The following is a 27,186-nucleotide window of genomic DNA, read 5'->3' as shown; positions in this document are numbered from 1 at the left end:
AATTTACTAATCTACGTCTAGTCTATGAGACCAGACTGCCTAGTGAGAAAGTGATTCTTGTATGTCTCTAGCTGAGAGCTTCTGGGCAGAGATATGTGATGTAGTGTACCTTCTGCAGGTTGAGGATGAGGTTGATTCATGTGTCAATTTAGGGGAGACATTCTTTGTTGGGTTGAGTGACAATGAGCAACTAGGTTATGTTGGTGGTCTGATAGTGGATTTGGTTTGCCCAAGTGATCTGTTAGATTCAGAGGTTGTCAGTGACTCTTTTGTTCCTTTAGCTGACATAATCTTTACCAAAGTACTTGAGGTTGTGGTTCCTCCGCAGGCTGACCATGTGATGTTAGAGGGTCAGGTGTGGATTTAGCTGACACCTTTATTAATTAATAAGCTGTGGGAGGGAGGAGATTCTTCCCAGTCACAAGGCGATGTTAGTGAGGATCCGCTGGAAGATCCGGTCTGGGTTTTGCTGGTTGACACTGCTGGGTTTTGTGACGAGAATCAGGAGCTTGAAGAAATGAGTTGAGTGGAAAAGCCAGATTCACCCGTGTTGTCATTTCCTGTTGTCGAGGAGAGGTTAGTTCCGGCATCATGTAGGCCAAGAGTGTCTCCTGTTACGTTCCTCCACCTTAATTGAGGAGGATCTGGCTAACAGTTCCCCTCCAGTGAGTGCTTAGGGCTGGAGAAAAGAGGCGTTTGGGAACATGATGGTGTTCCTAGTGAGTTGGCTGAAGTTGTGGTTGATGTTTACTTGTCTTTAGTGGTGGTTGCTTCAAGTCTCTTTTAGCTGGCTATATATCAGATGGAGCTTGTTGCTTGTGACCATGGGCCGAGTGAATGGAGTTGGTCTCAGTTTAGAACCAGACGGGTTATTGTCCCTTGGTTTGGTCAAGTCAGAGACTTTAGTCAGGAAGAAATTGTGTGATGTTTTTTTTTTGTTGACTGGTTTCCGTTTGAGGGTTTCTGTAGTCAGGTTGTGTAACTGCAGCTCTAGTGTACACATTTTGTCTCTTCAGTTGAGGAAGTTTTATGGAAAATGAATAGAAAACCAAAGTATAAAAGTTCGGAATATTCTGGAAAATATAGTTTTTTTTGGTCTCTGGTCAAAACTAGTGCGCTATATAGGGAATAGGGTGTCAGTTGGGGCACAGACACAGTGTAGCAGTCTAATTATGTCACAAGTGTTAGCTTCTTTCATTATATGTATGTTGCATGAGCTGTCCTTATTTACACAGGTGACTCACGTGACTTACACAAGTTGTAATGACTTAGTCAAACAATAGGCTTATCATACCTGAAAAATCCATTGTTTTAGATAGATTAGAAGACGTGCCTATCTCACAACAATCAGAGACATGGGTGCTCCAATCCCACCTGTGAACTCCTGTGACGCTCTCCTCCACGATGCCCTTCATCATCTTGAATATGTTGGGGTATTTCTTATCGATCCAGTGGGTCAGGTCTCCCCCATCATCCAGGATCTGAGAAATACAGAGAATCCATCCATGACTGGATTAATCCGGATCATAGCTGTCTAATGTGAGAGCTAGGCCTATAGTGTACCATATTAAGAGGGAGACATGTAGGCCTATACTGTACCATATTAAGAGGGAGACATGTAGGCCTATACTGTACCATATTAAGAGGGAGACATGTAGGCCTATAGTGTACCATATTAAGAGGGAGACATGTAGGCCTATACTGTACCATATTAAGAGGGAGACATGTAGGCCTATAGTGTACCATATTAAGAGGGAGACATGTAGGCCTATAGTGTACCATATTGGGCTGCCAGGCCTCCAGGCTAACACAATGGTCAATACACCACCAGAAGTCATCCTCCGACTCCCCCTTCCACGCAAACACAGGGAAGCCTGAGAGAGAGAGAGAGACAGAATACGGGAGAGGGCAAGAGAGAGTTTATTGTACTTCCGTAGATTACTGAGTTTGAGAGATAATGAGGAAAAAAGGAGTAAAGAGAGAGCTGAGAAGACAGTGGTGAGAAAAAGTGACAGCGGAGAGCGCAAGAGTAATACTGTGTTTCTCTTACCTTCCTCAGCCAGAGCTGCAGCTGCAGCATTCTGGGTGGAGTAGATGTTACAGGCTGCCCAGCGACACTGAGCCCCCAACGCAGACAGAGTCTCCATCAACACCTACAGGAACGCATATGTGCACGCACGCACGCACGCACGCACGCGGACACACGCAAATACACACAGTCCAATTTCAATTTGCGTGTGTGTACTTGCGTGATTCAGTGTCTGTTTGTGTGCGTGTGTGTGTGCATGCGTACTCACGGCTGTGTGAGCGGTGATGTGAGTGCAGCCCACTACTTTAGCTCCAGCCAGTGGCTTCTCTCCCTCTGCTCTCTTTCTCAGGGCCATCAGAGCTGGCATCTCTACACAGAGAGATGAGGGAAAAGGAGTGGGAGGGAGGGACAGAGAGGGAGGGAAACACCTTGAGTCATGTTCCTCCCTCTCTCTTACCTTACTCTTTAATACACACACTCTTAGAAAAAAAAGGTGCTATCTAGAACCGTAAAGGTTTCTTCAGCTGTTCTTTGAAGAACCCTTTTTGGTTCCAGGTAGATCCCTTTTGGTAGAAACCTTTCCACAGAGGGTTTTACATGGAACCTAAAAGAGTTCTACCTGGAACAAAAAAGGTTTCTCCTATGGGGACAGCTGAAGAACCCCTTTTGAAACCATTTTATTCTAAGAGCACACACTCCTCTTCCATTCCCTCTCACCTTGCTCAGCGATCGCTATCTCCCTGCGTCCTAAGCCGGCCTGTCTGATGTTCTTGATGCAGAAGTCTTGATGTCCCTTAGAGCTCCTCTGCTGCCTGTCTCTTGGAGACGTCGCATCCTCTGAACAGTCTGTGTACGACACAGCTAAGGATGTGTGTGTGTGCAAGCGTTTGAGGTGTTGACAGAGTAACACGAGGCACAATGAAGCAGTATGAGCAAGATAAACCATCTAGGGTTAACTGAAATCTCCCATTGGACCAATATTCAAATGGTAACAGGTTACAACTGTTATCAGCAAAAGTAGAGAAGCAAAATAAACCGTTATTTATACCTTCCAATGGATTGTAAATCTGGAAACAGCTACAATACTATGAATCAGCTTTGTTGTGTTTGTCTGAGGTTTAAGTAGGTGCTATGTACAGTTGGGATTACTGCTCCCTCTCTGTCTGAGAACAGCTAACTAGACAGATAAGGAGTAAATTAAAGAGGTAATTCCTCTGAAGACTTTCTCTCAATGAAACTTTGGCTGAGGGAGAAAGGCTCAAAACGTATCTCACTGTAACAACCCGCTGGGACAACAGCCAGACATGGGCAGCTATACACTTAGAGACAAAACACACCATGCCGACGAAGCAGGTGTGTGTGTGTACCTGAGTTGTAGTTAACTGTGGAGGACTGGGAGAAAGAACGGGAGCGACGACCGGTCTTACTAAGACGTTTGTTAAAATCCCGCTTCTGATCAGCAAACTGGATTTGCTGTGGAGAAAGAGGAAGGGAGAGAATCACTTTTGAGACAAGTGAAAGAAACTGGGTCAGACAGACACCAGGGTTACAGTACATCCACCGCTTAGTCCAAGGCATTATATCAACTTTTTACTTTTGTCATTTAGCAGACACTCTTATCCAGAGCAACTTACAGTAGTGAATGCATACATTTCATTTTTTTTTGTATTGGCCCCCCGTGGGAATCAAACCCACAACCCTGGCGTTGCACACACCATGCTGGCGTTGCAAACACCATGCTCTACCAACTGAGCCGCAGGGAAGACAGGAAATGTCTCCACATAAGGAACAAAACACACAAAGGAGACAGACGATGCAGGAAAGTTGGTCCTCTTATCAAGAGGCTCACATCGTTCTCTCACTCTCATCATAGCTAACACTTGCACACCTTCTCCCTCTCCCTAACACACTCTCCATAACATGGTCACCCACTCTCATTCTCTTTTCCTTCTCCATGTTTCTCTCACTTTCCAAAGCTCCCTTTTTCTCTCCATCCCTCTGTCCCTCTCTCCGTCTCACCATCCAGTGTGGTGGTTGGAAGGCAGGGCTGGTGGAAGGTTCCCCCTTAGCCATGCCTAGTGTCTGCTCCCTCTGTCACAGTCTCAAATTGTATTTGTACACGTACACATGTTTAGCAGATGTTATTGCGGGTGTAGCGAAATGCTGGTGTTTCTAGCTCCAACAGTGCAGTGATATCTAACGATTCACAACAGTATAAACATAATCTAAAAGTAAAATAATGGAATAAAGGAACATTTCCTGGGCTAATAATGTAAGAAATAACGGCCCAAAAAAACAAAATACTGCAAAGTTTCTAAGGCGCTAGAAGCAAAATCCACTCCTGTGTGCGGTGAGCACTCAGAGAGAGACGCACCTAGAGGTACAGAAAGGCCCAATGTGTAACTTTAACCAGATATTTAAGTTAGAAACCATTTGTATGTACTTTATTGTAGCCTACATGTATTTGTAGTGTATGGCTTCGTTGTCTGAGCAGCTGAACTGAGGCAGTGGACGGTTCTCCTAGTCTGCCACATGAGGGCAGTGTTTCCGCTGGTAGGGCCTGCAGTTCTCATTTGTCCATCAACGAACTCACACATGGCATCACCTTCACATTAACCTTCTCCATGACAAAACAGCCCCAAGCCAGAACAGCCCCTAGCCCCTTCCACTAGATCCTTACAGCTTGTGTTTACAGCTTGTGTTTTGTTTACAAGCTGTCCTATGTGATCCCTTCAGGTGTGAATGCATCAGCAGGGTAGAGCCTTGGAGGGAGGGGATGGGATTCAAAGGTAGAACACTACACACTGTAGAAAGACTGTACAACTTACTGATAACCTGTACCGACCTGACCCATAAGGCTTTCTTTCCATGTAGACACTGTGGCTGTTGAAAGAGACTACACACTCAATCACTGGCTTGTTTACATTGAACGGAAAGATTAATCTTCTCCTTTCCCCCTTTCCCCCTTCTGACAACCAGGTGGCGAATCGCATCTCTGCATGTCTGGCAGACATATCAGTGTGGATGACGGATCACCACCTCAAGCTGAACCTCGGCAAGACGGAGCTGCTCTTCCTCCCGGGGAAGGACTGCCCGTTCCATGATCTCGCCATCACGGTTGACAACTCCCTTGTGTCCTCCTCCCAGAGTGCTAAGAGCCTTGGCGTGACCCTGGACAACACCCTGTCGTTCTCCACCAACATCAAGGCGGTGACCCGATCCTGTAGGTTCATGCTCTACAACATTCGCAGAGTACGACCCTGCCTCACACAGGAAGCGGCGCAGGTCCTAATCCAGGCACTTGTCATCTCCCGTCTGGATTATTGCAACTCGCTGTTGGCTGGGCTCCCTGCCTGTGCCATTAAACCCCTACAACTCATCCAGAACGCCGCAGCCCGTCTGGTGTTCAACCTTCCCAAGTTCTCTCACGTCACCCCGCTCCTCCACTCTCTCCACTGGCTTCCAGTCGAAGCTCGCATCCGCTACAAGACCATGGTGCTTGCCTACGGAGCTGTGAGGGGAACGGCACCTCCGTACCTTCAGGCTCTGATCAGGCCCTACACCCAAACAAGGGCACTCCGTTCATCCACCTCTGGCCTGCTCGCCTCCCTACCTCTGAGGAAGCACAGTTCCCGCTCAGCCCAGTCAAAACTGTTCGCTGCTCTGGCACCCCAATGGTGGAACAAGCTCCCTCACGACGCCAGGACAGCGGAGTCAATCACCACCTTCCGGAGACACCTGAAACCCCACCTCTTCAAGGAATACCTGGGATAGGATAAAGTAATCCTTCTAACCCCCCCTTAAAAGATTTAGATGCACTATTGTAAAGTGGTTGTTCCACTGGATATTATAAGGTGAATGCACCAATTTGTAAGTCGCTCTGGATAAGAGCGTCTGCTAAATGACTTAAATGTAAATGTAAATGTAAATATATACTGTAGGTAAATACAGCCTGCCCTTAAAGGTCTAATGCAGCCGTTTTTATCTAGATATCAAATCATTTCTGGGTAACAATTAGAGTATCTTACCGTGATTTGCTTTTAATGAAAGAAACAAAAATAGCTTCTTAGCAAAGAACAATTTCTCAAGAGCAATTTTGGCTTCACTATTATTCTGCATACATTGTAGAATAATAGTGAAGACATCAAAACTATGAAACAACACATATGGACTCATGTAGTAACCAAAAAAGTATTATGCAAATAAAAATATTTTTTAGCTTCTTCAAAGTAGCCACCCTTCGCCTCGATGACAGCTTTGCACACTCTTGGCATTCTCTCAACCAGCTTCATGAGGAATACTTTTCCAACAGTCTTGAAGGAGTTCCCACATACGCTGAGCTGCTTTTCCTTCACGCTGCGGTCGAACTCATCCCAGACCATCTCAATTGGGTTGAGGTCGGGTGATTGTGGAGTCCAGGTCATCTGATGCAGCACTCCACCACTCTCCTTCTTGGTCAAATAGCCCTTACACAGGCCAGAGGTGTGTTTTGGGTCATTGCCCAGTTGAAAAACAAAACAAATGGTAGTTCCACTAAGCACAAACCAGATGGGATGGTGTATCGCTGCAGAATGCTATGATAGCCTTGCTGGTTAAGTGTGCCTTGAATTCTAAATAAATCACAGACAGTGTTACCAGCAAAGCACCCCCACACCATCACACCACCTCCTCCATGCTTCATGGTGGGAACCACACATGCAGAGATCATCCGTTCACCTACTCTGCGTTTCACAAAGACACGGCGGTTGGAACCAAAAATCTCAAATTTCTTGGCCCAAGCAAGTCTATATTTCTTATTGGTGTCCATTAGTAGTGGTTTCTTTGCAGTAATTCGACCACGATGGCCTGATTCACGCAGTATCCTCTGGTCAGATGATATTGAGATGTCTGTTACTTGAACTCTGTGAAGCATTTACTTGGGATGCAATCTGAGGCTGGTAACTCTAATGAACATATCCTCTGCAGCAGAGGTAACTCTGGATCTTCCTTTCCTGTGGCGGTCCTCATGAGAGCCAGTTTTATCATAGCTCTTGATGGTTTTTGTGACAGCACTTGAAGAAACTTTTAAAGTTCTTGAAATTTTCTGCATTGACTGACCTTCATGTCTTAAAGTAACGATGGACTGTCATTTCTCTTTGCTCATTTGAGCTGTTTTTGCCATAATATGGACTTGGTCTTTTACCAAATAGGGCTATCTTCTGTATACCACCCCTACCTTGTCACAACACAACACATTGGCTCAAACGCATTAAGCAGAAAATAAATTCCACATTCACTTTTAACTGTCACGTCTGCTCCCGCCACGTCTGCTCCCGCTTGAGGGTGCCAGGGTGCCATGCATCACACACTCCTATCATCCATTACACACACCTGCCTTCCCTCGTCACGCGCATCAGCAATATTGGACTCACCTGGACTCACTCCTCACCTGTTATTACCTCCCCTATATTTGTCAGTTCCCCATCTCTGTTCCCCGCTTCTGCATTGATTGTTTTTTGTCTGTGTTTACTCGTATGCTGACGCTGTTCCTGTCTCGTTCCATGTCCGTTCCTTATTAAATGTTTGACTCCCCGTACCTGCTTCGTCATCCCATGTGACATTAACAAGGCACAGCTGTTATTTGAAATTCATTCCAGGTGACTACCTCATGAAGCTGGTTGAGAGAATGCCAAGAGTGTGCAAGCTGTCATCAAGGCAAAGTGTGGCTACTTTGAAGAATCTCAAATTTGTTAAACACTTTTTTGGTTACTACATGAATCCATATATGTTAGTTACTGTTTAATAGTTTATTTTTTTTAAACTCTGCATTGTTGGGGAAGGTTTGTAAGCAAGCATTTCACTGTATTCTGCACCAGTTGTATTTGGTGCATGTGATAAATCAAATGTGATTTGATTTTGATAAGGAAATTATACTGACTTTTACAGTAACAGTTTCATCGGCTGTACAATATGATACAAAACATAGGAAACCATAGTTTTGACTGCACTGGGCCTTTAAAGTGGAACTGACAGCATTTTAGAAACATTAACTCTTATTCAAATCTGTTCATATACACCACTAGGAATTTTCTGAGAAGCGAACACTTAAATATGGTCGTTTTCATAATTTCAATAGAATGTTTGGGAATGACAGAGTAAGGCATGAGTGAAAATTCTAAAGCAATATAGAGTGCGAAAGCGGCCGTGCGTTTGAACAATTAAGGGTGCTTTCACATATAGTCCTCTTAAAAAGAACCGATCTCAGTCCTCTTTAGAAAGTGAAATAACGAATTTTTCTTTGTATTCACATTGCACTTGCCTTTGAATGAGGACTCAACTCTTTTGCCAGTTCACTTCACATCACCTATTTTGTGGTCATCTTCCTCTTTGCGTTCACATTGCTATATTTAGAAAGTAACCAATATCTATTTCCAACATTCACTCAATGCACACAGTTTTTTTTACAAAGTTCAGGACAAGCCATTCCATCAGAACGTGTTATCGAGAAGCTAAATATACCTACTTATATTTTGGAAGCTAATAGATTGCATTTAGCTAAAAGATGAGACATAATAATTGTAATCAGAAGATACTATTAACATGTCAATATTATTGGTAACAGAATAAATAGCAGAAGAATAGCTACAGATTAAATAATGCTGTAATTGAAAATTGTACACCCAATGTAGGCTACTGCCCCTTTAAGACCTAGAATAGATGTTGTACCCCATGTTGTTATTCTCACCAAATATATATTTTCTTGTCAAACTATTCAAACCGCACAATCGAATAAAGAGCTGATAAAGCTCTCTTAGTCTGTAGATCACATATTGCAAACAAATAATCTAAACAAAAAACTCCACACCCATTTGGGAATTTTTGTGCATCAATATCCAAAAACAGCACACATTTTTTTCTGCGAACCTGCACATCATCCTCCTCTCTCTTTTGTGGCACCAATGTGAGGGGTTATTGCAGAGAAAACAGTGTTGCAGTAGTCTAGTGTGTGGTGCGGGAATGATGACAAGTGAACCTGGGGAGCTTTGTGTTCACATTGCCCTAAAAAAGAGAACCGAATCGCGTAATTCAAGCAAACCGAACTCAAACCACCTCTCGAGAAGGTCGAGGGGCCTGAGTTCCTTTTGAGTGTTCACACTGCACAAAATATTAAGCGAAAAGCACTGAGTTCACAACAATTGGGACCAAGTGAGAAAACACCCTTATAGACACTGCAGTAAATAAAACCTAATAAAAATGTGTCAGTCTTGTCCAGGACTGGACTACACAGACCGGTGCACCATAGCCAATCAGAGCTACAGTAGACCTACATGCAAATAAGCTATTTGCCACACTGGCCTGCCGTCATACACTTTGAACTGGACTGTGTGTTTATAGACAGTAACAACAGCACTAATTTAGATCATTAGAAAGTATTCCCCAAAATACACTTGAATGGATTTCTGCAAATATGTAAATACCACGGGAGTCCTCTTACATATGGAAACATTACAGGTTTATTTTTTCAAATGACCATGAACAGGTAGGCTATCTCTCCCTCAGTTGTGTTTAAGATCAACAACTGTTATTCAGAGCAAGATGAGCTAAGATCTAACAAGGGAACAGTAATGAGGGAACAGTAACGTTAGATAAACCCTCCCAAACATTTTCAGCTTGTAGTTGCACTGATAAATGAGGGGAAATAGTAGCCTGCTCGCCCTTCTGCAGCCTGCCTGCCAATGTATGCTTGTCCCGACCCACGTTTTGACAACTGAATGGGAACCTGCCTGCCTTGCCCATTTGATTGATGCCAAATAGAGTACATTTGATTGACAATTAAGAGATAAACAACTATCCACAGTTAGCATAAGTTCAGCATAGTTAGCTAGCAAAGGGATTAGCATTTTTTTTCTAGCTAACCAAATGACACCTGCATCTCTAGCTGTAACCACCAAAAACTATATGGGGGGAAAAAGTTTGCCATCACCCACTTGTCCAATGACATGGCATCCTCCCAGCAGCTAGTTAGTTAGGCTCTGTGTTTTTAGCTTGCTAAATAAACGGCTACATAAATAGATAAGCTAGCCTATTCCACATTATGACTGACTTGAGGTCAATGCCCTTGCTAGTTTGATTGTATTGACATTTGTCCGTTTTTGTCCAAAATATTATGTCATTGGAACTGAAAACAGTGCATCCAGGATGGCTGGAGGCAGTAAACAATGTACCAGGCCAGTTGTGATTTACGACCTGAGAGCAATATTTGTTGGACTACCAAGAATTTTATTAGTGAATTAGCTATATTAGTCATATATTGATAGTTACCATCTATTCTGCCAACAATGCCTTACTCTACATCATGGAATTTCGAGTCAAATAGAACCTATTTTTAAAACGTATTTTTTTTAAATTTGGTTTTGTAGCATAAACTGGGAATTTGACATTCTGTTTCATATCTGCAAAGTAGTTATAAAGCTGTCCGTTCCACTTTAAGGGATAATCTGAGCTACTGTGATTAAAGGGATAGTGCAACAGTTTGGCAATTAAGAACTGTTTTTATACTTACCCAGAGTCAGATGAACTCATGGATTCGACAACACGCAAGCTGTTCCTGTAGACTTCCAGTATTGCGCTAATGCTAGTTAGCGATGGCTCCAGAAACTACCTTCAAATTCCTCCAAACTGCATTCAGAGACATAAAAATGGTATTCATGAGTTCATCTGACTCTGTGTAAGTAATAAAAAGGGTTTGATTGTCAAAATGTAGCACTTTCCCTTTAAAGATAGACATAAAGATGAAATGCTGCTCATAATACACTGCTCAAATAAATAAAGGGAACACTTAAACAACACAATGTAACTCCAAGTCAATCACACTTCTGTGAAATCAAACTGTCCACTTAGGAAGCAACACTGATTGACAATAAATTTCACATGCTGTTGTGCAAATGGAATAGACAACAGGTGGAAATTATAGGCAATAAGCAAGACACCCCCAATAAAGGAGTGGTTCTGCAGGTGGAAACCACAGACCACTTCTCAGTTCCTATGCTTCCTGGCTGATGTTTTGGTCACTTTTGAATGCTGGCGGTGCTTTCACTCTAGTGGTAGCATGAGACGGAGTCTACAACCCACACAAGTGGCTCAGGTAGTGCAGCTCATCCAGGATGGCACATCAATGTGAGCTGTGGCAAGAAGGTTTGCTGTGTCTGTCAGCGTAGTGTCCAGAGCATGGAGGCGCTACCATGAGACAGGCCAGTACATCAGGAGACATGGAGGAGGCCGTAGGAGGGCAACAACCCAGCAGCAGGACCGCTACCTCCGCCTTTGTGCAAGGAGGAGCAGGAGGAGCACTGCCAGAGCCCTGCAAAATGACCTCCAGCAGGCCACAAATGTGCATGTGTCTGCTCAAACGGTCAGAAACAGACTCCATGAGGGTGGTATGAGGGCCCGACGTCCACAGGTGGGGGTTGTGCTTACAGCCCAACACCGTGCAGGACGTTTTGGCATTTGCCAGAGAACACCAAGATTGGCAAATTCACCACTGGCGCCCTGTGCTCTTCACAGATGAAAGCAGGTTCACACTGAGCACATGTGACAGACGTGACAGAGTCTGGAGACGCCGTGGAGAACGTTCTGCTGCCTGCAACATCCTCCAGCATGACCGGTTTGGTGGTGGGTCAGTCATGGTGTGGGGTGGCATTTCTTTGGGGGGCCGCACAGCCCTCCATGTGCTCGCAAGAGGTAGCCTGACTGCCATTAGGTACCGAGATGAGATCTTCAGACCCCTTGTGAGACCATATGCTGGTGCGGTTGGTCCTGGGTTCCTCCTAATGCAAGACAATGCTAGACCTCATGTGGCTGGAGTGTGTCAGCAGTTCCTGCAAGAGGAAGGCATTGATGCTATGGACTGGCCCGCCCGTTCCCCAGACCTGAATCCAATTGAGCACATCTGGGACATCATGTCTCGCTCCATCCACCAACGCCACGTTGCACCACAGACTGTCCAGGAGTTGGTGGATGCTTTAGTCCAGGTCTGGGAGGAGATCCCTCAGGAGACCATCCGCCACCTCATCAGGAGCATGCCCAGGCGTTGTAGGGAGGTCATACAGGCACATGGAGGCCACACACACTACTGAGCCTCATTTTGACTTGTTTTAAGGACATTACATCAAAGTTGGATCAGCCTGTAGTGTGGTTTTCCACTTTAATTTTGAGTGTGACTCCAAATCCAGACCTCCATGGGTTGACAAATTGGATTTCCATTGATTATTTTTGTGTGATTTTGTTGTCAGCACATTCAACTATGTAAAGAAAAAAGTATTTAATAAGATTATTTCTTTCATTCAGATCTAGGATGTGTTGTTTAAGTGTTCCCTTTATTTTTTTGAGCAGTATATCTCGTAAATACCAGCATACCACTAGGGAAAAATCCACATTACTAGTAGGAAACTCGTCTATCATGTCTGAGCGTCCGACTTCTCCAACATGCTGAACTCTGACGTCAAATTCTAAGGAAATTACCTCTGTAACAGCATTTTCAGAAGTTATATGCAACAACAAAACATTATTTGTAAAAAAAACTATTTATTAATATGGTTAATGAACACCTATTTCTTTGAGCATCTGTACTTTTAGTTTATGGTTGATGCAGCTTGCTTGCCTGCCATTAGCCAATCGACTTTCATAACAAGGTCAAAACAGGTGAACACACACAACTCGTTGCTCCCAGTTTATACGTTTCCCAGTTTCCCACATTTTAAAATATGGGTGAGTTGGGTAAGTTGAGAATTTATTTTACATTTCTTACATTCACCATCACTCTGTCAAGGGAAATATAGTATTATTTCGAAGAAAGATGTCTACATATATTTCAGGATGTTGTGTATCCCTGGAAATAATCAGAATTGATGTAAACATTACAGTTTTGAAAACATAGCTTGTCCAAAACAGTGGTCTCTTGGCACAACTTACCCCAGGTGTGGGCCGTGGGACAGGGTAAGTTCAGCCGCCTACACATTTCTGTACAGAATGAAATATTACCACTGTCTTTATTTCCCAAAATACAATAAAATACAATCACTTTGTTGTTTTATCATTTTAAGCATCTTTTAACACAGGCTTAACACCTGACAAAAGTTTTGGTATTTTTTAAACACTTTTAACATGCCCTGTTGTTACCTCCTATCCAAGCAATAATGCCTTGCATTACACCTGGGAAGAAAACAATTCAATTTCCTAAGCTTTTTCCATTGGCTCAACTTACCCCATGTCCATTTGTTAAATTTACCCCAAGGCAAACATTTTTACTATATTAGCCCACACAGCTACAAGGATGCTCTTTCATGCTAGATTCAGGACTTCAAGCTTATAGAGACGTCAACTGATGTATAGAACAATCTTAAAATGTTGTACATGTTGTACACGGAAGACAAGATTAACATGCTTGTACAAACTTGTCTGTAATATTATTGCAAACATAAGCAAGACGCAGACAGATAGTCAAAATAGTGATTTAGTGTTATTTTCTCATCATCATTGCAAACATTGGCTAGTTATTGTTTCAGCAACTCTCGCTACAATATGGCAGCATAACTATGAAGATTATCATCACACAGAGTAGGCAGCCTAAAGCAGTAGTTGACAATTATGTAATGATTTAATAGCACCATCTGGTTACCTTTCAGGCAGATCCAGCTTCAATTGGATGATCATTGAGAGCCAAAATAACCAGGGATGGATTAATGCAGGGCTTACAGGGGCTCCTGGGCCCAAGCCCGTAGGGTGACCAGAGACAACAACAAAAATAAAAGTACAACTTTTTTTTTACTGCAACCGCCAACCACAGGAACCTGCTCTAAATGTTCAAAATAAAAACTCATGAATGCAACTGTTTAATATCAAATTGTTTCGTGTTCTAAATAAAATGGTAAACACTTCATTGTGAGGCTAAATCTAAGGGCTGGACATGCTGATAAATGAAAAGCATATTTTTGCTGGTGTCTCGGGACTGGTAGGGTTTTAAGTGTCACGCCCTGACCTGAGAGAGCCGTTTTTCTCTGTTTAGTTAGGTCTGGGTGTGATATGGGGTGGGCATTCTATGTATTTATATTTCTATGTTTTGGCCAGGTATGGTTTCCAATCAGAGGCAGCTGTCTATCTTTGTCTCTGATTGGGAACCATACTTAAGCAGCCTTTTTCCACCTGTGTTTTGTGGGTAGTTGTTTTCTGTTTTGTATTCGTTACCTGACGGAACTGTTGGCTTTTCGTTTTGTTTCTTTGGTTCTAGTGTTTAATAAATAATCATGAACACGTACCACGCTGCGCTTCGGTCCCCTCTCTACGACAGCCATAACATTACGCATACAAAAAAACTATCTAAAACAAAAAATTGAAATGGCTTTTGGTTAGCATGCTAATCGATATTAACGGCAGTTAAACATGACAAACTGAACAAAGTATGTACAGCTAAAGTCGAAAGTTTACATACACCTTAGTCAAATACATTTAAACTCAGTTTTTCACAATTCCTGACATTTAATCCTAGTAAGAATTCCCTGTCATTTTAGGAATGTGAAATGTCAGAATAATATTAGAGAGAATAATTTATTTCAGCTTTTATTTCTTTCATCACATTCCCAGTGGGTCAGAAGTTTACATACACTCAATTAGTCCTTGGTAGTAATGCCTTTAAATTGTTTAACTTCGGTCAAACGTTTCGGGTAGCCTTCCACAAGCCTCCCACAATAAGTTGAGTGAATTTTGGCCCATTCCTCCTGACAGAGCTGGTGTAACTGAGTCAGGTTTGTAGGCCTCCTTGCTCGCACATGCTTTTCCAGTTCTGCCCACACATTTTCTATAGGATTGAGGTCAGGGCTTTGTGATAGCCAGTCGAATACCTTGACTTTGTTTTCCTTAAGCCATTTTGCCACAACTTTGGAAGTATGCTTGGGGTCATTGTCCATTTGGAAGACCCATTTGCGACCAAGCTTAAACTTCCTGACTGATGTCTTGAGATGTTGCTTCAATATAGCCACATAATTTTCCTGCCTCATGATGCCATCTATTTTGTGAAGTGCACCAGGCCCTCCTGCAGCAAAGCACCCCCACAACATGATGCTGCCACCCCCGTACATCACGGTTGGGATGGTGTTCTTTGGCTTGCAAGCTTCCCCCTTTTTCCTCCAAATATAATGGTCATTATGGCCAAACAGTTCTATTTTTGTTTCATCAGAAGAGAGGACATTTCTCCAAAAAGTACAACCTTTGTCCCCATGTGCAGTTGCAAACTGTAGTCTGGCTTTTTTATGGCGGTTTTGGAGCAGTGGCTTCTTCCTTGCTGAGTAGCCTTTCAGGTTATGTCAATATAGGACTCGTTTTACTGTGGATATAGATACTTTTGTGTCTGTTTCCTCCAGCATCTTCACACGTGTCTCCTTCCTGAGTGGTATGATGGCTGCGTGGTCCCATGGGATTTATACTGCGTACTATTTTTTGTACAGAAGAACGTGGTACCTTCAGGCGTTTGGAAATTAGCTACATGTGCACTACCGAGTCAGAACAGTCGGCAATATTATGAGGGGAAAAGTGATCAAATTACTAGGTTGAGGCACATGGGCTACTAACAGCTTACTTCACAACATATACTTATGTATACTGTCTGTAGCTAAGAAAGTAATACTATCTCCCTGGCATATTACATCATTTATACAGCAGCAGCATACAAGACATTTTTGGACTCACCTTGGACTCACCTTGGACTCAACTTGTTCTGCTCAATTGAACAGAAAGGTGGTGCGGCGGTCCTTTGTGGGAAAATTTTGTCAACAAACTTTCGGCAAAGTTTCTGGATTTATGGTGCTTTCAAGACAACTGGGAACTCTGAAAAAACAAGGTTGAATAATGATGTCATCAGTGATCTTCAGGTCGGAGCTCTAGAAAGGCCGTGTTCCCGACTTGCAATTCCAAGTTGGATGACCGTTCAAAACGTATTTTCTCTATCGGAGCTCGTTTTTTTCCAAGTTCCCAGTTGTTTTGAACTCACTGAAGTCAGATTTCTCAGTTCCAAATGTTCCAGTTGTTTTGAACGTTGCAGAAGTCATGCTGAATTGACAGCATGGCCAATGTTGAATGTTTATCCTTTTTAGCTTGGAAAAGAGATCCTTAAACCCAGACATGGGAACCCACACCCACTCCACTGAATAGCAGTCTAGTGATTGCTTTGCAATACTTGCAGTTAGCCACTGTTCCTTCCAAACCCCTCATTGTGAATTAGCGATTTCCAACTTGTTGTGTATTGTTTATGTCCAATGGCCGATGAGCACCCATACGTTTTATCTATAATTTCACTTCATAATTTCTCTTCATACGACAAGGATTGAAAAGGATTTGCCAGTAGATTGTCGACTTCATTCATGATGACTGCTAGCTAAGATTTTGAAAGTATGATGTTGACATGATCAGTCTAATCAAAGCTACTGTAGATATGTGATTTGATGTCATTTTATCTGTGGCCAATGACCTTGAGCCTTCTTGGATGGGCACTTCTAATGTAACTATGGCAGCACCCAAGGGCTTGAACTTTCGAGCTTTACCCTTAGATTTTGCAGTGACGTAGTGTCCCCAGAAGTGACAGAACACTGAGCCAATGACAGTGCAACTAGAGAACATTACCAACCCCTACGCTCTGTATTTTCTGCTAGCTGCCCCACCTCCACAGCACTGAGCTAGGCTGAAACACCTGCATTTTGGAGCTGCCTTACTCAAGAAAGCAAAAAGAGACCAAGTTTGAATACGGCTTTATTAACTCAATGATTATTATTATAATAATTTTTTTTACATTGTTTGCAAACTGATATGTGACACATATTAATGACAAAATAACATGCAAGACAGACAACAACTACAAAAATATACTGTGTGTGTGTGTGTATATATATATATATAAATAAAGGGAACACTTTAACAACACATCTTAGATCTGAATTAAAGTAATAATCTTATTAAATACTTTTTTCTTTACATAGTTGAATGTGCTGACAACAAAATCACACAAAAATAATCAATGGAAATCCAATTTGTCAACCCATGGAGGTCTGGATTTGGAGTCACACTCAAAATTAAAGTGGAAAACCACACTACAGGCTGATCCAACTTTGATGTAATGTCCTTAAAACAAGTCAAAATGAGGCTCAGTAGTGTGTGTGGCCTCCATGTGCCTGTATGACCTCCCTACAACGCCTGGGCATGCTCCTGATGAGGTGGCGGATGGTCTCCTGAGGGATCTCCTCCCAGACCTGGACTAAAGCATCCACCAACTCCTGTACAGTCTGTGGTGCAACGTGGCGTTGGTGGATGGAGCGAGACATGATGTCCCAGATGTGCTCAATTGGATTCAGGTCTGGGGAACGGGCGGGCCAGTCCATAGCATCAATGCCTTCCTCTTGCAGGAACTGCTGACACACTCCAGCCACATGAGGTCTAGCATTGTCTTGCATTAGGAGGAACCCAGGACCAACCGCACCAGCATATGGTCTCACAAGGGGTCTGAAGATCTCATCTCGGTACCTAATGGCAGTCAGGCTACCTCTTGCGAGCACATGGAGGGCTGTGCGGCCCCCCAAAGAAATGCCACCCCACACCATGACTGACCCACCACCAAACCGGTCATGCTGGAGGATGTTGCAGGCAGCAGAACGTTCTCCACGGCGTCTCCAGACTCTGTCACGTCTGTCACATGTGCTCAGTGTGAACCTGCTTTCATCTGTGAAGAGCACAGGGCGCCAGTGGTGAATTTGCCAATCTTGGTGTTCTCTGGCAAATGCCAAACGTCCTGCACGGTGTTGGGCTGTAAGCACAACCCCCACCTGTGGACGTCGGGCCCTCATACCACCCTCATGGAGTCTGTTTCTGACCGTTTGAGCAGACACATGCACATTTGTGGCCTGCTGGAGGTCATTTTGCAGGGCTCTGGCAGTGCTCCTCCTGCTCCTCCTTGCACAAAGGCGGAGGTAGCGGTCCTGCTGCTGGGTTGTTGCCCTCCTACGGCCTCCTCCACGTCTCCTGATGTACTGGCCTGTCTCATGGTAGCGCCTCCATGCTCTGGACACTATGCTGACAGACACAGCAAACCTTCTTGCCACAGCTCGCATTGATGTGCCATCCTGGATGAGCTGCACTACCTGAGCCACTTGTGTGGGTTGTAGACTCCGTCTCATGCTACCACTAGAGTGAAAGCACCGCCAGCATTCAAAAGTGACCAAAACATCAGCCAGGAAGCATAGGAACTGAGAAGTGGTCTGTGGTTTCCACCTGCAGAACCACTCCTTTATTGGGGGTGTCTTGCTTATTGCCTATAATTTCCACCTGTTGTCTATTCCATTTGCACAACAGCATGTGAACTTTATTGTCAATCAGTGTTGCTTCCTAAGTGGACAGTTTGATTTCACAGAAGTGTGATTGACTTGGAGTTACATTGTGTTTTTTAAGTGTTCCCTTTATTTTTTTGAGCAGTATATATATATATATATACAACGATTTCTTGTTCTTGTTACACATTTTTAAGTTTACGATAGCATCCCAACGCACCATATTGGTCAGTGCCAATAACTTCAAAGTTGATTACAAATACAAAGTTGTCAATGTTTTTCTTTACAACTGAGATTACAAATATGAAGTACAAAAATTAACATTTACCTTTTAATAACGATTGTTTTTGGAAACATCTTGGAGATTTAACGATGCTCCTATGAATGTTCTAACGATGAACTTAGCTTTAAGATGCTTTTGGGAAAATGGGCCCAGACCATTTAAAAAATGCTTGCTATTTCCTCATAGAGGATGACGTAATCCTCCTGACGAGGATTAGCTGGCCAATCAGCGTTCTACTCGCATTAATACTTTTAAAGACCGGTATACGCCCACACCATTCCAACGCAAAAAAATCTGCTTTTTAACACTTCGTTTTCCTTCCAAAACATGACAATAATTTCACACATATTGTAATTAATTATAGGTAATATTTCAAAGAAATTTGGAAACACTGGACAGTTAAAAAAAATGGTCACCTGTTCAAATGTTGTGTACAGCACTCCCTTAAAAATATAACACACCTGAACTCCCTTAATCATATAATTGAGCCAATGTGATCCTGTCATTTTGGCATAACCAAGACTTTAAGTGTTCCAAAGAGCACCACTATCCCACAGAAAGGCAGAAGAAGAGAGACCAGGGGAGGATACAGATGGACTGAATTAGAGATTTCAGAGAGAGACAAGAACATGATACAGATGGACTGAACTAGAGATAGCAAAGAGAAACTAGAACAGAGATACCTTGATACAGATGGACTGAACTGCCTCCTCTTCCTTGGTTTTGTTCAGGTTGAACATGCTGTACATTTTCTTCATGCTGTCAGGTTCACCTCAGTATGTGAACGCCTTCCACCACACGCAGAAAGACTGTATTTAACCGTGGACTGACCGTGCTCGACCGTGACCTGACCGTGTTTGATGAGAAGGTTCAGGGATTAAAGGCTGGCTAAGCTAACACAGTGAGAGGAGCCACACCTTCAGCTCTCAGGCCCAGGTTCCAGGTGAGAGGAGAGACAAAAGACAGAAAAAGATGAGGAGCCAGAGACAGGTGGAGAGGAGAGTGGGCCTAAGAAGAAATGAGCCTTTGTGAGCTGAGAGAAGACGAGAGGAGCAGTTTCCAGGATGAATGGATGGGAAAGGAGGGAGCGAAAGAGGGGAGGGATGGAGGGCAGTAGTACATAAAGAACCACTTGAGGCCTCTAATGAATATGAATGACGTTTGGAGTGCTCTCTAATTCCCAAGGGTAAACAATACAAACGCAGAGGTGTGTGAGTCTGTGAGAATTGTGTGTGTCCAGAGAAGAAGAGTGGGAAAACACATGCATGTACAAACACAAGAACCACGGACAAGTGTGTACATACACAAACACACAACCACTGTGAGAGCTGTCTTGTCCTGGTAAGTTGACACATCATTAATTTATAACAGAGGCTGACTTGTCTTTGTTGAGGTCAGGAACATGAGGGGGTGGAGTCCTAGTCATTGACTCATTGTTTTTACACAATAACTACACTTATTAATGGTAGAAGGGGAGCTAAATATATGTACTATGTACTCTCTGTCATGTGTGTGTGTAAAACATTCATATGGCCGGCCACGGACAATACGATGATTAACAAAATAAGGATATGCAGATGCACGCCTGCTACCTGAGTGGGAGTGAGCCTGAAGAGAAAGTACCCGTATTGAGAAACACATTTCAGTGTTGCATTCAGCACATTTGACTTAAGTAGAGCTTAGTAGAAACTCAAACTGTCCTGAACACACACATGGAAACACACAAATAAAGCCCTTATAAATGAGGTATAGGTGACGATAGCTGCACACTCTGACCATTAAAGGCTTGAGAGTGAACCTGTTCTTCTAAAGGCCCGCACTCTTAGTATAGCTTACCTCATGAAGTGTGTGTGTGTGGTGTGTTTACCTCATGAAGTGTGTCACTCTGGCACACCCTGAATGTCACCAAACTGACCTAGTACGGGTTCACAACTTTTAAACAACCTTCATACGCCCTGCTAACAACAGAAATTCCCTTAAGGGTCTCATTAGGTCATTAACTAACATTTTCATAGGAATGTTCCTGTGAAGTGCAAGGAACATTTCCATGAGACCATTACCTTAATGTCAAACAGAACTTACCCACAAAGTGGTTGCCATGTAATCAGAACTTACGATATTAATGTTCTAGACAAGTTCCATAAGAAAGTTGCAAGAACACTTGTGTCTAGTTTTCTGTGGGTTAGGAGAATGTTCTATGAACGTCCCACTAAACATACGCAGAACATAGCTGACATGTTCTTAGAACATAGTATATTGATGTTCTAGACACATTTTATGAGAACGTTGCAAGAACATTCCAGTTTTCTGAGGGTTAGCATGCTAGCAGATACCCATAGACTTCCAGTCATTGCGCTAACGCTAGTTAGCATTAGCTCGTAAAACTACCTCTAACTTCCTTCATACGGGACACAGAGACTTAAAAATTATACCCACGAGCTCAACTGACTCCGGGGAAGTAGATAAAATCTCAAAGTATCCCTATAACCACTTATCCATTCATAGCTATTTGTCTGTTGGCAATGTTAGGGATACGCACACACACAGTACATTTAACATAGTGTTTTCAACTTACATATTTGACATACATGATTACATTGTGTATGTTTAGGAAATAATTATTATTTAACATGTACTCACTTGGGATTTAAACTCTCAACCTTTTTGGTTGACGGTACTCTGATCTTCCTGTTACGCCACCATGTCCGGTATCAGATCATCTGATTATTCTCATCATTGATTTTATTTACTTATTTCAACAATATAAGGGCTTTCTGTTTTAATGATACTCCAGAATCAATACGATCAATAACATTTTTTTTTGTGTACTATTAACAGAGCTGAGATTTACTTCAAACTCAATTCACCGTATTGCTTACACCTATCAAGTTGTTTGAGATCTACACAAGTGCATATGGAAGAAGGTTTAGGGTTTCTTCTGGACAGGGCCTAACTATACTGGCTAAATAAGCACATGCCCTAGGTATATCCCTTATTGGGACAGTGGTTAGGGCATTCGTCGTTGGTGCTGGTGGCCTGGGTTAGAGACCTGTTAGAGGAGTCACCCAACTCTCACATTCTTAGCAATATACTGGATATTGAATGAAATAAAATCGTATTTGTCACATGCGCCGAATACAACAAGTAAGAAAAAAGTAAGAAAATTGTGTTAAATAAAAAAAGGAAATGGTACTAAAATAACAAGGAGTACCGGTACCAAGTCAATGTGCAAGGGTACAAGGTGTAATTGAGGTAATATGTACATGTTTGTAGGGGTAAAACTAACTAGTCAATCAGGATAGATAATAAACAGAGTAGCAGCAGCGCATGTGAAAGTGTGTGTTGTACTGTCACTGTACATGTAGTATGTGTGGGTAGAGTCCAGTGAGTGTGCATAGAGTCAGTGTTTAAAAAAGGGGGTCAATGAAAATAGTCCGGGTAGCCATTTGATTAACTGTTCAGCTGCCTTTTGGTCCCAGACTTGGCGTTCCGGTACCGTTTGCCGTACGGAAGCATAGAGAACAGTCTATGACTAGGGTAGCCGGAGTCTTTGACCATTTTTAGGGCCTTCCTCTGACACCGCCTGGTATAGAGGTCCTGGATGGCAGGAAGCTTGGCCCCAGTGATGTGCTGGGCTGTAGCCTCTTTACGGTCGGATGCCAAACAGTTGCCATACCAAGCGGTGATGCAGCCAGTCAATGGTGCAGCTGTAGAACCATTTGAGGATCTGAGGGCCGATGCTAAATCTTTTCAGTCTCCTGAGGGTGCAGAGGCATTGTCGTGCCCTCTTCACGACTGTGTTGGTGTGTTTGGACCATGATAGGTCCTTAGTGATGTGGACACCAAAGAACTTGAAGTTCTTGGCCCAGCTCCACTACAGCCCCGTCGATGTGAATGGGGGCGTTCTCGGCCCTCCGTTTCCGGGAGTCAAAGACCAGCTCCTTTGTCTTGACGACGTTGAGGGAGAGGTTGTTGTCTTGGCAGCACACTGTCATTTCTCTAACCTCATCCCAATAGGCTCTCATCGTCGTTGGTGATCAGGCCTACGACTGTTGTGTCATCAGCAAACTTAATGATGGTGTTGAAGTCGTGTGCTGATATGCAGTCGTGGGTGAACAGGGAGTACAGGACAGGACTAAGTACTCACCCCTGAGGGACCCCCTTGTTTCTTGTAGGCTAGGCTATACGCCATACAGGCCTATCCAATGCATTTCTTGTTGGCCTTTTATAAACACATTTCATGCCATTCTACTACACTTTATATGAATGGAGACATTAGCATAATCTTTTTTAATACTACCAAAATTACAGGGTAGCCTACTCTGCTGACACTGACAAACAAATCAATAAAAATGACGTTGTCTGATCCATATAATTGGCCAAAAATACAATATCTAACCTGGAGGAGGAAATTATTGTCCAAAAACAAACAAAAGTGTCACTGACTGAATGATAAAGACCGTGAATATGTACACTGACACAATGATAAAGACAGTGAATATGTACACTCACTGGGGATATGGCCGATGTTCTCTGCTAGTGCCAATAAGATAGGCTACTGTTTGCTAAATAAAGTTTAGAATTTGGATTTGGAGTCTTTTCATTGTCATCTCTTTACAGCAATAGCCATTTGCTTTCCAAATGTTTTTTCCGCAATTGTATTTTTAAATATTGCGAAATGCCTGACTGGGTCTTTCTGCAGTCGCAACTAAACAATCATCTATTTGATATTTGCAGAGCGTGCTGCCCAAATTGCGGGCCCTTCAAACTGTAGGCTATGTGATTTTAAAAAATCTAGTTGTTTTTTTAAAGAAGAAGCTAATGATCCTCAATGGTCAAATTATGCTTTCTGGCCGCCTATGCCTTTTTAATGTGGCATAAACACAAACAGTCGTGATGTTTTCATCTGAATGTCAAACAATCACTAACAAATGTGGTCCTGTAGGCCATCCGCACACATTCGTACACTCACAAAATAATTCCAGCATCCAAACCCCAACAGTGGTCCCACATCTATTACAAAACATCTACAGTTGAAGTCGGAAGTGTACATACACCTTAGCCAAATACATTTAAACTCAGTTTTTCACAATTCCTGACATTTAATCCTAGTAAAAATTCACTGTCTTAGGTCAGTTAGGATCACCACTTTATTTTAAGAATGTGAAATGTCAGAATAATAGTAGAGAGGATCATTTATTTCAGCTTTTATTTCTTTCATCACATTCCCAGTGGGTCAGAAGTTTACATACACTCAATTAGTATTTGGTAGCATTGCCTTTAAAATGTTTAACTTGGGTCAAACATTTCGGGTGGCCTTCCACAAGCTTTCCACAATAAGTTGAGTGAATTTTGGCCCATTCCTCCTGTCAGAGCTGGTGTAACTGAGTCAGGTTTGTAGGCCTCCTTGCTCACACACACTTTTTCAGTTCTGCCCACAAATGTTCTATAGGATGAGGTCAATGCTTTGTGATGGCCACTCCAATACCATGACTTTGTTTTCCTTAAGCCATTTTCCACAACTTTGGAAGTATGTTTGGGGTCATTGTCCATTTGGAAGACCCATTTGCAACCAAGCTTTAACTTCCTGACTGATGTCTTGAGATGTTGCTTCAATATATCCACATAATTTTCCTGCCTCATGATGCCATCTATTTTGTGAAGTGCACCAGTCCACCCTGCAGCAAAGCACCCCCACAACATGATGCTGCCACCATGTGCTTCACGGTTGGGATGGTGTTTTTCGGCTTGCAAGCCTCCCCCTTTTTCCTCCAAACATAACGATGGTCATTATGGCCAAACAGTTCTATTTTTGTTTCATCAGACCAGAGGACATTTCTCCAAAAAGTACAATCTTTGTCCCCATGTGCAGTTGCAAACCGTAGTCTGGCTTTTTTATGGCAGTTTTGGAGCAGTGGCTTCTTCCTTGCTGAGCGGCCTTTCAGGTTATGTCGATATAGGACTCGTTTTACTTTTCGATACTTTTGTACCTGTTTCCTCCAGCATCTTCACAAGGTCCTTTGCTGTTGTTCTGGGATTGATTTGCACTTTTCGCACCATAGTACGTTCATCTCTAGGAGACAGAACGAGTCTCCTTCCTGAGCGGTATGACGGCTGTGTGGTCCCATGGTGTTTATACTTGCGTACTATTGTTTGTACAGATGAACGTGGTACCTTCAGGTGTTAGGAAATTGATCCCAAGGATGAACCAAACTTGTGGAGGTTTACAAGTTGTTTTCTGAGGTCTTGGCTGATTTCTTTTGATTTTCCCATGATGTCAAGCAAAGAGGCACTGAGTTTGAAGGTAGGCCTTGAAATACATCCACAGGTCCACCTCCAATTGACTCAAATGATGTCAATTAGCCTATCAGAAGCTTCTAAAGCCATGACATCATTTTCTGGAATTTTCCAAGCTGTTTAAAGGCACAGTCAACTTAGTGTATGTAAACTTCTGACCCACTAGAATTGTGAGTTGTTGAAAAATGAGTTTTAATGACTCCAACCTAAGTGTATGTAAACTTCTGACTTTAACTGTACATGTATTGTAATGCTTTTCTGTGATTGTCATTAGGCCTACACTTAAAGACTGAATTGATGTGTCCAATGATGTCCGTGCATGCCTCGGTCTCGCCACTCATCTCTTCCTTGTCCTTGCGAGTCTTGGCCACTCATCTCCGCCTTGACAAAATGTAAGTGTTCTAGTCCAATCACAATGCAATTTGGAGCTTATACCAACAGGTTTCAAGTCAAGTCAGAAATTTTTCATGCGGCTGACATGCAGTAATGTTAAATAATGGTGCCTATAGTTTTTGGGGGGCATTTTAAGTTAATTGTTATAGGCTCACATTTTACTGGTACGCTGTAAACCCACAACTTATTTTGCCAGGATGCCGTACCGGCTTACTTTCACCCCTGCATTTGACAAAAAATTTTGTTCTCTTTCTCCTCGATTAACTCCAAATAATGGGAGCATTTCCACAAAGGTTAAGTGGTGTAACAACACAGCTGCCATCTTTCTTTGATTTTCAGCTTTACGATAGCCTATTGTAAACGGTTAGCCTACAGCATGAATTCCATTAGCATGAGACAAGGCTTTAAAAAATATATACAGTGCCTTCAGAAAGTATTTATACCCCTTGACTTATTCTACATTTTGTTGTGTTACAGCCTGAATTCAAAATGGATTAAATATTATTTTTCTTATCCATCTACACACAAAACCCAATAATGACAAAGTGAAAACATGTTTTTCGAAATGTTAACAAATTTATTGAAAATTAAATACAGTATCTAATTTATGTAAGTATTCACTCCCCTGAGTCAATACTTTGTAGAAGCACCTTTGGCAGCGATTACAGCTGAGAGTCTTTCTGGGTAAGTTTCTAAGAGCTTTCCATACCTGGATTGTGCAAAATTCTTCAAGCTCTGTCAAATTGGTTGTTGATCATTGCTAGACAACCATTTTCAGGTCTTGCCATAGATTTTCAAGTAGATTTAAGTCAACACTGTAACTCGGCCACTCAGGAACAAGCAACTCCAGTGTAGATTTGGCCTTGTTTTAGGTTATTGTACTGCTGAAAGGTGAATTAATCTCCCAGTGTCTGGTGGAAAGCAGACTGAACCAGGTTTTCCTCTAGGATTGTTCTTTGCTCCATTCCATTTCTTTTTTATCCTGAAAAACTCCCCAGCCCTTAAAGACTACAAGCATACCCATTACATGATGCAGCCAACACTATGCTTGAAAATGTGGAGATTGTTACTCAGTAATCTGTTGTATAATTTCTTTGCCACAATTTTTGCAGTATTACTTTAGTTCCTTGTTGCAGTCATTGGGAAAAGATGAGTGTCAACCAATTGATGCTTCTGTTAATACATTGCATTCAATGGTAAAAGAAGTGTCACAAGGTTAATGCTCATGTCATTACATTTCATTTGATGGGAAAAGATGAGTGTCAATCAATTGACTCATGTCAATGCATTGCATTCAATGGGAAAAGAAGAGTGTCACAAGGTTGACAGTTATGTCAATACATCGCAGTCAGTAGGAAAAGATGAGTGTCAACCAACTGATGGTTACAGTATGTCAATACATTGCATTCAATGGGAAAATATGAGTTTCACAGGGTCAAAGATAGACATACATGTCTTTCTCTCTCTCTATTCTCTTATCCCCTCTCCCTGTCTCTCTTTCCCTCCCTCCCTCCCTCTCATTCTGTTTGACTCTCTTTTTCTCTACCTCTTCACCCCACACCTTTTCTCTCTCCCCCTTCTTTCACCCCTCCACCTGCTCCCCTTTATCTCCCTCCTTCTCTCTCTTTCTCTCTCACTTCCCCTCTCTCTTCTATGTATCGCTCTCTTCCCTCATTCACCCTCTCTCCCTCTTCTCTCTCCCACCTGTGTCTGCTGACTCTCTCTCCCCTCCCTCCTTCACCCCCCTCTTCTCTCTCTCTCACTCCCCCTCCACTCTTTCCCTCCTTCTTTCCCTCCCTACCCCTCTTCTCATCTCTCTCTCCCTCCTCTTTCTCCCGCCT

General features: G+C 42.7%; 1 protein-coding gene across 3 annotated transcripts in view; it reads right to left on the bottom strand.

Annotated features, from left to right (window-relative positions):
* The window catches only part of LOC106573363 (putative adenosylhomocysteinase 3), a 29,605-nt gene extending 9,874 nt beyond the window's left edge, over positions 1-19,731 (bottom strand). For 2 of the 3 annotated variants that reach the window (XM_014148348.2, XM_045697043.1), the window contains exons 1-7: positions 19,339-19,731; positions 3,397-3,502; positions 2,747-2,875; positions 2,298-2,398; positions 2,051-2,153; positions 1,780-1,874; positions 1,375-1,481 (exon numbers count right to left, since the gene is read on the bottom strand). In XM_014148348.2, coding sequence (XP_014003823.2) covers positions 1,375-1,481; positions 1,780-1,874; positions 2,051-2,153; positions 2,298-2,398; positions 2,747-2,875; positions 3,397-3,502; positions 19,339-19,413 — 716 coding nt within the window. In that variant the 5' untranslated portion in view covers positions 19,414-19,731. Of the gene's footprint in view, positions 1-1,374; positions 1,482-1,779; positions 1,875-2,050; positions 2,154-2,297; positions 2,399-2,746; positions 2,876-3,396; positions 3,503-10,571; positions 10,688-19,338 lie in introns of all 3 variants that reach the window. The other variant, XM_045697044.1, reaches the window with a different exon arrangement.
* Between the last annotated feature and the right edge of the window lie 7,455 nt (positions 19,732-27,186).

The sequence above is a fragment of the Salmo salar genome, chromosome ssa16 (genome assembly GCF_905237065.1).
Source record: "Salmo salar chromosome ssa16, Ssal_v3.1, whole genome shotgun sequence".
Classification (NCBI taxonomy): Eukaryota; Metazoa; Chordata; class Actinopteri; order Salmoniformes; family Salmonidae; genus Salmo; species Salmo salar.
Note: the sequence above shows the minus strand (reverse complement) of the source record. Positions and strands in the feature narration are given on the sequence as shown.